The sequence below is a fragment of the Gavialis gangeticus genome, unplaced genomic scaffold (genome assembly GCF_001723915.1).
Source record: "Gavialis gangeticus isolate Ggan-Ray unplaced genomic scaffold, GavGan_comp1, whole genome shotgun sequence".
Taxonomy (NCBI): Eukaryota; Metazoa; Chordata; order Crocodylia; family Gavialidae; genus Gavialis; species Gavialis gangeticus.
In genome coordinates, this window is record NW_017729032.1 from 44,883,244 (window position 1) to 44,894,056 (window position 10,813).

Genomic DNA, 10,813 nt, shown 5'->3' on the forward strand with positions numbered 1-10,813 from the left:
CTTCAAATGTTTTGAGAGCATTAAATTCATTAAACTCCCTCACCCACCTCTCTTCCCACAAAACTTTCAGTTAAATTCATCAGTCTATATGTTCCATCATGAAATAATTTCCTGCTTGCCCCCCAGAGCTTTAGAAAGCCACTAAGGACAGTTTATCTTCTGTTTTTAGAAGGTGGAGCCAATCTGCTTTAACTGACTAGGTACAAATGTTGTAGAAGGCTTCTGTCAGAATCTTCCCTATAGCTTCTCTATGCTGCTAATAACCATTCAAATTAATAAACAGTACACACATTATTTTAATACCATTTGAGTCTCAGTTGGAAGCTTCAGTGAATTCCTTGGTTCTGAGAATTGATTTTGTGCAGTAACCCACATGGCATTGGGATAGATGATTGACGCTAAAAGTAAATGTATATTTCTGGCTCCCTAAAGCTCATTTCAGTAAAATCAATTACTAATCACTTTTAAAAACACCATTTTATTCTCATTAACTTTAATAGCAGAGGAAATGCATTTACATTTTTAGGAAAGTTTCATTTTAATGTTGTGGCTGAAAATACTGTAGTGAATAGGAGAGCCTATCATCCAGGATAACATTTTCAAAAGTCCATATATCTTGACTTTCAGTGAGACTTAAACACCTGAGTCATCTCTGTGTGCTTTTGAAAATTGTGGTTTAAAATTAAAATATAGCCTTGTGTGTACAATAGAAATAACCATCTGTAATTCTCATCACAGCATTTCATGTGCAAATAGGTTTTGAAAAAAAAAGGGAATTGATAGTCAAGAACCAAATGTTTGTATATCTTATATGTGCTGGTCAGGTGAAAGGGCTTGAAATTGCAACTATAATTCCTAAGTCCTCCATCTGTTTAAAGACTGTTAGAGAAGTTAAGTAGTCATGGAGTGAGTGGTTGTGGATTTTGCTACTATATATGTATATTGAAAAATGTGGTAAAATAATTTCACCAATTAACTATTGAAAAATTGAATATTTAAAAATGAGATGATTTTCAGTCTGTCATAATGTCAAATTCTTTTTTAGAATGTTTTTTTTCTTTTCAACAGTATCATTACAGGATATCAATATGAAAAAAGCATTCAAAAGTTCAACAATACAGGACCAGCAGGTGGTTTCAAAGAATAGTATTCCTAACCCAGTGGCTGACATTTACAATCAGAGTGACAAACCACCTCCATTGAATATTCTTACACCATATAGGTATGGATACTTTCTATGCCTAAACTCTTGGTCATGTCATTTAATTGTAGATATAGAATGAGCAGTGTAGACAAGATTGGGTAAATGACTCATAGGGAGAAACAAATAATGCAAATTCCTATCAGATTTAGCTGCATTAATTCACTAATTCATAGGCATTAATATAGTTTGTATTTGAAAAGTAAACAGTAATGTTGATTTTTTTTTGGAAAGTTTTACCGTCAGTGTGAAAATAGCCCCTTGACATAACTTTATAAAGGTTGATTTTCAGCACTTTGCAAACAGAAGGAGATATGTAAATATTTGATATAGAAGATGTATAGTCCAAGCACAGGAACTGTGATCCAGGCACTTCTCTAAGTTCTGAATGTTATCTCTGTAATAACATCCTCTATGGTCTTGGACAAGTTCGGACTAGATGATCTGCTAAGGTCCTTTCCGACCCTAGAAACTATGAAAGTCTCTTAACCTCTGCCTTGGTTTATCTATATGTGAAATGTTGGTATTATCAAACTCCTGGTAGTGTTGTAAGTTATAGCCATGCTAAAGGCTCTTAGCTGATGACTGGTATAACAAAACAACATCTCTGGATGTTGTAATAGACAAACATCTTAATTACATGCCTGCCTGTGCAAATAAGTCCTTTTCTTGACCACATGGGCCAGTCTAGTAATATAATGAGCACTACCCAGGGAGCAGTAATGCTATTAAAATGGTGGCTTATATCAACTGGTACTTTTTAAAAGCATTGGTAGTAGTTTTATGATGTCTAGAAATAACTGTTTCATGAACATACAGAACTTTCTTATTATATGTAAAGAACTTTTGAAACTAGAAGGTAGAGCTGGCTGATTTTTTTTGTAGTAAGTCTGCAATATTGGGAATTCTTCACTTAGTAACCAGTAGGTAAGTGGATATGCATACTGAAAATAAACTGAAAACTACCACCCATACTATATAGCATCTGCTTCAGTAATTTGCTGGTAACATGTGAGCCCTAAGCCAGATCACCTTTGAAACTAGCCAGTGGCTCAACCTGGAGTGTCAAAAGCCTTGCTAAGGTCAAGGTATATCACATCCACTGGTCTTGCATCCACAGAGCCAGTCATCTCATAGAAGGCAATCAGGTTGGTCAGACATGGCTTGCCTTTGGTTGAATCCATGCTGACTGTTCCTAATCACCATCTTCTCCATGTGCTTAGAAATAGATTCCTGGAGGACCTGCTTCATGATTTTTCCAGAGACTGAGGTGAGACTGATTGGTCCGTAGTTCTCTGGATCCTTCTGCTTCCCTTTCTTAAAGATGGGTACTATATTTGCCCTTTTCCAGTTGTCTGGGACCTCTCTCCATCTCCGTGAGTTTTCAAAGATTATGGCCAGCGAGCACCTCTGCAGTCCCATTGGCCAACTCCCTCAGCACTTTTGGGTGCATCCTGTCTGGCCCCATGGACTTGTACACATCCAGCTATTCTAAATAGTCTGTAACCTGTTCTTGGCTGCTTACCTTCTCCCCAAAGTGTACTGCCAGGTGCAGTAGTCTGTGAAGACGGAAGTAAAAAAGGTACAAGTACTTAAGCCTTTTCTGCATCCTTTGTCATTAGATTGCCTCCCCCATCAGGGAAAGTAAAGGACCCACACTTTCCTTGGTCCTCCTTTTGTTGGACATACTTGTAGAAACCCTTATTGTTACCCTTCAAGTCCCTTGCTAGCTCCAACTCCAGTTTTGCTTTGGTCTTCCTGATTTTTATGGGATCCTAGTTTTCTGTTTAAAAATCCCAAATTCTCTGATTTAAATAAAAACACAAAATCCATGTTTTTCTATGATTAGAATGAAATGCTGCTTTCTTGTGTGTGTGCACACTCTCTCTCTCTCAATAGATAGCAGCATTTCATTTATATATTATACATAAAATTTACTTCACTTAGGAAATATGAGAATTCACTTTATTATAATGAGTGAGGCACTGATATGCTTCCAAATTGCTTTAAAATTTTAAATATACCAATAAAACATTGTGTTCAGCTGATACCTGGGGCTGTATTCCTGGCCACATGCATCCCTGCTGATTTCACCCCTGCATGCCTGACTAATACTCTTATACTCTTCCCTAGTTGTTTGTCCAAGTTTCCACTTAAAAGCTTCTTTTTTGTGTATTAGCTCACTGAAGAGTTCCCTGCTAAGCCAGACTAGTCTTGTGCCATACTTGCAAGTCTTTCTGCACATTTGGATTTTTTGTTTGTGTACCTTCAGTAAGGTTTCTTTAAAGTACAGCCAACTGTCCTGGACTCTTTTCCCCCCTCAGATGGTCCTCTCAGGGGATGCTGCCCATGAGTTCCCTGAGTGAGTCAGTCTGCTTTTCTGAAGTCCAGGATCTATATTCTTCTGCTCTCCTTCTATCTTTTCCTCAGGATCGTGAACTCAATCATCTTGTGGTTGTTGCTGCCCAAGTTGCCATCCACTACAACATTCCCCACCAGTTCTTTCCTGTTTGTGAGGTCAAGAAGAGCATGGCCCCTAATTGGCCTTTCCAGCACCTGTACGAGGAAGTTGTCCCCAACCCTCTCCAAAAACTTCCTGGATTTCCTGTGCATTGCTGTATTGCCCTCTCAGCTGATGTCAGGGTGATTGAAGTCCCCTGTGAGAACCAGGTCTTGTGATCAAGAAACTTCCTTTAGTTGTTTGAAGAGAGCCTCATCCATCACATCCTCCTGGTCTATAATAGATCCCACCACAGTATAACCCTTGTTGCTCTCCCCTCTGACCCTAACCCAGAGACTTTCAACATAGCCCTCCATTCACTCTAGTGACAATAAGTAAAGGCTGCAGCAAGGAAGATCAGCCCTCTGTGAGCTAAAACAGCTGGGTGGATCAGCCAGAGGTAGTGGGCACGCTATTAGCAAATTGCAGACTGCATCATACAGTTGGGGAGTCAGCACATGCGTAGTAAAACGCAGACTGGATCAAACCTTCACAGGCAGAATCCAATCCATTTGTGGACTGGATCTGGTCCATAGGTTGCCAATCCCTGTACTAGGTAGTAGCAGGAAACTAAATGAGGTTGTCACTGACTTATGTAAGTGAAGGCTGAGAAATATAATGATTATTGTTTTACTTTATTCAGTCATTGTGAGATCTTTTTGCTTCTGCTTTGCTCCTTTTCACCTTACTTTTTCCTGGCTAATAAACTGGTCTGGTAAGCAGTAGAAGTAGCACTTCATTCCCTAGTTTCCATTAGATTTGCAGTAGTCTGTAATGTAGGGGTCTCCTTTTAAAGCCATATGAACTTACAGCATTTTTAGTTCATCCCTTAAATTTCTTTGGGTATTAGGTTGCTACAGTATGAGAAGCTGTTGAATAAAACAAAGCTCATGGACTGATGTTACTTTGATATCAACATAAACGCTACAGCACTTTGAAGCACTTTGAAAATGTAGTATTACAGGTGTGGACAGACAGACATGCAGAGCTGCTAGCTGGAACACTGTAAAGTCACTGTGAAGCATTCAGCAACATGCTTTCCAGCCAGGGAGTGTTAGAGGGTTGCTTGGCCCTGTGACGCTACTCTCTTACCAGGCTGTTTGTGTGATCCTGGTTCCACACTCGCTGACAACTGTGAATCCCTGAGACTAGGATGTCAGCAAGCATGGAACCTGGACTGAGACCAGGATTATCCATGGTAGGCAGAGCTGCGGTCCAGCTGAGATTGGGCTGTTAGAGCTGGTTATGTATGACCCCATTCCTGCACTTACTGCTACCCTGGTCCCAGTCGGGGGAAACGGGTAGGTTGGGGAGCAGACAGGTTGTACATGCTCCTCTCTCTCCATCCAGCAAAGTGGTGTGGGATGCTGGAGAACCAAGAGACCCTGTACCACTGTGGTGCTCTGGACACATGTTGTACGTGGCACTCCAAAAGGTAGTATGACAGAAGTTCCCATTTCTTCCAAGAACATTTCTGTAACATCTGCAACATTTGTGTAGAGCTGCAGGGGGTGTGCACATCTGGCTCTTCAGCTTTTGTAGCACTACACATGTAATGCCTGTCCATGACCTAGCACTAGTTATACGTGTGCCTTGTAGTTTTTGACTATGCAGCATCTGTCAAGTTTTAGTAACTTATCAGAAAAAATGTCTATCTAAATGACACATCAGCATGATTGAAGATTATTTTTACATATCACTACCTTGAAGTTAGAATTATAAATAATTTTAATTGCTGAACATTTAGCTAGGTTACCTGTGCAGAATATAAAATGTTGCTATTTGGTTGTTTATGGGTACTGAGATGATAATGAGTTTTGGGCACCAAACATACGTTTTGCATAATTATATGCTTATATACACTTTGGTGTTCTGTATGACAGCATAACTGAGAAGTTTTTTGGTTGTGTTATTTTCTTTCCTATTGTGTTAGGTATATGTACATTTCTTTTACAGAAATGATGTTACTCTAGAGTTCTTTCTGAACTGATGAATTAAAATTGTGCTGTATACTGTATTTGCCCAGCTACACTTATATATTATGAAAAAGGTCCTTAAGCTTAAATGACTGAATCCTGCAAGTCAAAAAAAAATTATGTTCTCTTAGTTTCTGTTTCATTTTGTCTGCAGAGATGATAAGAAAGATGGGTTGAAGTTCTATACTGATCCCTCCTATTTTTTTGATCTTTGGAAAGAGAAAATGTTACAAGATACTGAAGATAAACGAAAGGAAAAAAGGCGGCAAAAGGTAAATAGGCAGCATACCATAATGAATGACGTATGTAAATATACAGATAAATATATGGTTATATATATATATTTGTCCAGGCTGATCTAGCTAAACTGTGCTTTATGTGCTTAGAAAAGATCTTCTCCTAATTAGAAATTACTATAATTGTAGGTTTGTCATTAGAATTTATAGCTCATACTTTTTACTTGAAGTTTCAGAATTGAATGTTTGAGAGCTATGGTTATCTTCCAGTAAGTTTGTCTTTGCAATTTTCTTTTTAATACATAGAAGCAGCCTGTTTTACTTTATATAAAAAAACTGTTCTGAAGACGGTGAATGTTTGAATTGTAATGTTTTATAATGTTCTTATTCTTCATAATTAAGGGGTTTTTATCCAGCAAATCCAATTCAGCAGCAGAATACAGACTTTAAGATGGTTACCCTGAAATATGTGTTATGCCCTTTTCAATCTTTAATTATACCTCTTTGATTTTATGATTATTTTTGGAGGACTTGGTAAGTAGTAGTAAGGCTATTTCATGGCTCAGCAGCTAGAGCAGATATACTTAGGAATGTCACTCCTTGCTGTCCCTCAAAGTCCTGTAAAAAGATTAAAGCTCTTCACAGAGGCATTTTGTAAATTCCTCCTGGTATGTTTAGGTAGTCCATCAGAGACATGCTTCATTTGTGCAGAAGATACTCATGTTTTAAAGTGTTTTTAGCTTAGGATGAAAGGGTTAGTGGCTACCTATTTCTGTTGGATATCTATTTGCTGCTGATTGACTTTAGAAAGCTCCCAGAGGGTCATCAGGTGCTTCAGACACTCTTGAGAAAGTAGAGAAAGAGGTAAGAAAATAGTAACTGCCTGTCTTATCTAGCAGGGTGCATCCTCCTTCCTCCCGTACCCAGGAGAGCTCCTGTAAGGCTAACAGGTTCCAGAAGAAAAGGCTTCAGTCCAGGGTCATCAGATTGGTGGCCTAGAGAGAATGTATTAAGTGTTACATCACGCACATAGGGTCTTGCCTCCAGAAAAAGTGAAGGACCATCATGTGGTGATTTTGGTCCTCTGATTTTTATAAAGTGAAATTCACTCCTAATGACTAGAACTATGCAAAACCATTTTAGCAGCAACTATTTTTTTCAAAAAATTAAGACCTGGGACAACTGAAATATTTAATAAATTAGTGTTAATTTTTCCTGAGTTGTTTTGATAGGAAAAGCTATAATTTATTCAGAACTTGTTTTAACTTTTGATTCATTTTTTAATTTTAATATAGTTCAGTATTAAAGATAATTAACACATTCTTTGAAAGCCCAGAAGAATCACGTATGCCAAACAAAACACTTCTGTAATTTTTTGTACTTCAAGTGAAACAAAAATTGGTTATTGATTCTGCTTATGACTCCAGTGAGTTTCAGCATCAAAAATCACATAGTACATTCACCACACATTGGAATATTAATTTTAAGTAGAACTTCTCCTTTGAAATAAGGAGTAAAGGTAGGTCAGTTTCCACTTCTGTTAAGTCTTCAAGGAATGCTGCCATCAGAAAGGGTTTGCATGCCAATCAAGAGAAAGAAACAAATGGTGGTGGTAGCTTCATTCACCTGAGGGCTGTTAGCCAAAGAACTGTCCCAGTAGTCATAGAAAACTTTTCCAACATCAGGAGAACAGGTCTCTGTTACAACTATTTAGAATGACACAGCTATATTGGAAGTTATTGTTCAGATTCAGTAGAAGTGCCATGATGGCAAACAGGCTGCTAGAGTGCTGACTATGAATTTTTAGAAGGTCCAGTTAATCTGTTAGAGGAGACCACATTAAACAGCTATTTTAGTGTGTGTGGTTTGGAGAGGAGGATCTTATTGAGTGATAGAAAATTCTGAGAGAGAGATAATTATTGCTGATTGCTTCAAAAATTGCTGTCTTTTCCATTTTTCAATTTTCATTCCACATGTTTTGAAAAGGGACAATTTAACATTTTCATGAAAATATAAGTAAGATTTATAGAAAGTTCACACATTTTTATTGACTTTCATTTTTGGTTATTCTTTGTTTTGTTTTTATATTATGCTACTGAAAAGGGGGGAGGGAAAGAAGTTGGAGTTTTGTATTTAAAATATTTCCTTTTTTTGAGACCCACTTTTCTGAAAGAAATGTTTTATTTGAAAATATATTGACCATCTCTCAGGGAGGATCTTTTTAAAATAGGAATTCCTTTGAATACATATTTTGGGACAGATTTTTAGATAATTTACCTAATTTCTGAGTGTCCATAGCTTACTTAATCTTTTAATTTTTAAGATTTTCTTAAGAGATCAACAAAATACTGATTCTGACCTAAAGCATGCTTGATTATGATAATTAAAATGAAGTTCAAAGAAATTCAATTGGATAATATCAATATTAGTTCAGTCTAAAAACAAATTATCCATCCTCAATGAATACTTGAGCAATTGAAGGATGTCTTAACTTTCTTGAAATAAACTTCCTCTCATATATAGGTTGAGAGAGAAATTGCTATTGTGCTAAAAACACATCTAAAAAGTTGCATTCTAGTAAGCAACCTAGCATTTTGTGGTGTTTGAATAATTACAACTGCTATGTTAATAAGATTTGTAAGACTTTTTAATATTCCTGAAATCTGTATGATCAACAGAATACATTCAATTTGGAATCTGAATAGCAAAGGCAAGCGCAGATTATTTGGATTGATTTATATTTTTTATGGCTGATATTGCAGTCAGCAGGTAGCGTGAATTTCATAAATTACTTCTGTTTTATAAAAGTACAATCTCTGAATGAAGTAGCTAAAGGAAAATAAGTGTATGATGTACACCAAATAGAGTGGTATTTTAGGGCACCTATACACGTGCAGCGGGGCTGCTCCAATGTGTTGTAATTACAGCGTGTCAGAGCTGACTCCAGTGTCGCACGTATTGGCGTCCTTGCTCTGCAAAAAGGCTGCGGTGGCACTTATAATTAAAACTTGTTCGATGAGTTTTAGTTAAAGCAACCCTGCCGCCATTTTTCAGCGTTGGGACGCTGATGTGTGTGATGCTCCAGACGCTTTAATTAGAAAGTATCTTGGAGCCTCTCTAAAGTGCTCCCTACCTGCCACCACTCTCATAGCATGTGCATAAATGCCCTTAGAGTTTAATTTGGTATGGGTTTTAGCCTTAACTTCCATTGCAGTCAGTGAGGAATAAGGATGCTCATCATCTCACTAGAGGTTCAGAGACTGTGTAGGCAATTGCATGCATAGTTGACATACTGGAAGAGGAAGTTCTTGATATATTTAACTGCCCATGTTGACTGTGACCTTTTATTCAGCATTTCCATATTCTACAGGATTAGAAAACTCTCACAAAGATAGTTGACTTTCCTATTAAAATTTAATAGATTTTTTCAAATGCTGTTATTTTTTTCTCTAAAGAAAAATATAGCTCTCTTATTCTCCTTGCATTTAGAACCTACAATAAAGTCTCCTATTCTGCACTGTTACACTTTGGACACAAAATCGGATATATCACTGGATTGCAAGGGATTTCTATATTTATCAGGGTTTTTACTTTATTATTTTTAAACTTACAATCAGATTCTGCATCAAATAATGTTTGAGCATTAGAAGCGCTGACAGATGTGAAAAAACCCCAAAACAGCGTTTTACTGGAGGAGGAAGCACGTTAGTTTGACCTTGCTCACCCAACATCTGTATATATTGGGCACTTCAGCAGAGCTTTTTGGCATTTTAATCTAATAGCTGATTCAGTCAGCACCAAAAAGCCCTGGAGAAAAGAAATTGGCATTTGAAAGCGTAAGCAACCTAAGAGCAGTTATCAATGGTCTTTTAAACAAAAAATACTTTTTCCCCCTACTCTTCAACTTTTCTCCTCCTGAAAATAACTTAACTTACTTTCATAATTTTAAAGACTCTAACCCATTATTTTTTATTTAATAAGTTGTTTGATATAAGATTTCATATTATACTGTAGAATGGGAAAAGCAATAGTTAATGTATAGTTCACTGAGTGCATTTCTTAAGTCCTCGAAAGTATTGCCAAGACCTGCTGAAGCTACTTCCTTTTATTAACTCTTGCTCTTCAATACTGATGCTTTGTATGAGTGCCATCTGCTAATCATTCTAATGCAAATATTATGTTGAAATTAATTTTCCCTCCTGGCTGAGGTTGCTAACATTTGTTATGTTTACTGAAATCATTTTTCCAATAGTGAAACGATATGCCCATTCCCATTCCTGTGACTACTGAGCATTCACTTGCCAATAACTGAAGCATTTGCATTACTTATTCAAAATGAGTAGTCAGAGGTTGGTAGGAGGAGGTACCTTGAGGCTGTGGAATATTAGTGAAAGCATTGAACCTCACTAGATCAACAGAAATGGGGAAAACGAAATAATGGACTAGTTGGATTTGAAGTTCTAAAGAAAAATTTCAAGTACATGAAACATGCCTGATAGCTTCATGATAAAATAAATCATTGAACTAAATATTACTGATACTTTGCAAAATATGCTTCATACAGCTAATTTCCTATATATAAGATACTGTGAAATGTGATTGATGAATGAGTGGGAAGGACTGATTTTTTTTTTTTTTTTTCCCCTTATCTGTCCCCTTCATATACAGATAAAGAATAAATAAGTTACCAAGATTTGGGTCTTGCTTTTGTATGTGAGACTAGCTGTAAGGAGCTCTAACTTTTTCCATACTTTTCAAAAGTGTAGGTACTTTATAGTCATGCAAAGTAATTGATAGGCATACAGTGATCAGGAATATACTACACACACACACACACACACACACACACATGTGTGTATGTGTGTATATATATATGTGTGTGTATATATATATATATATA

At 36.9% G+C, this 10,813-nt stretch overlaps 1 protein-coding gene across 4 annotated transcripts in view; it reads left to right on the top strand.

The window, feature by feature from the left end:
* WASF3 (WAS protein family member 3) overlaps positions 1 to 10,813 on the top strand; it is a 169,232-nt gene that overhangs the window by 147,682 nt on the left and 10,737 nt on the right. For all 4 annotated transcript variants that reach the window (XM_019525202.1, XM_019525205.1, XM_019525204.1 and 1 more), the window contains 2 exons: positions 1,069 to 1,222; positions 5,832 to 5,949. In XM_019525202.1, coding sequence (XP_019380747.1) covers positions 1,069 to 1,222; positions 5,832 to 5,949 — 272 coding nt within the window. The remainder of the gene's footprint in view (positions 1 to 1,068; positions 1,223 to 5,831; positions 5,950 to 10,813) is intronic.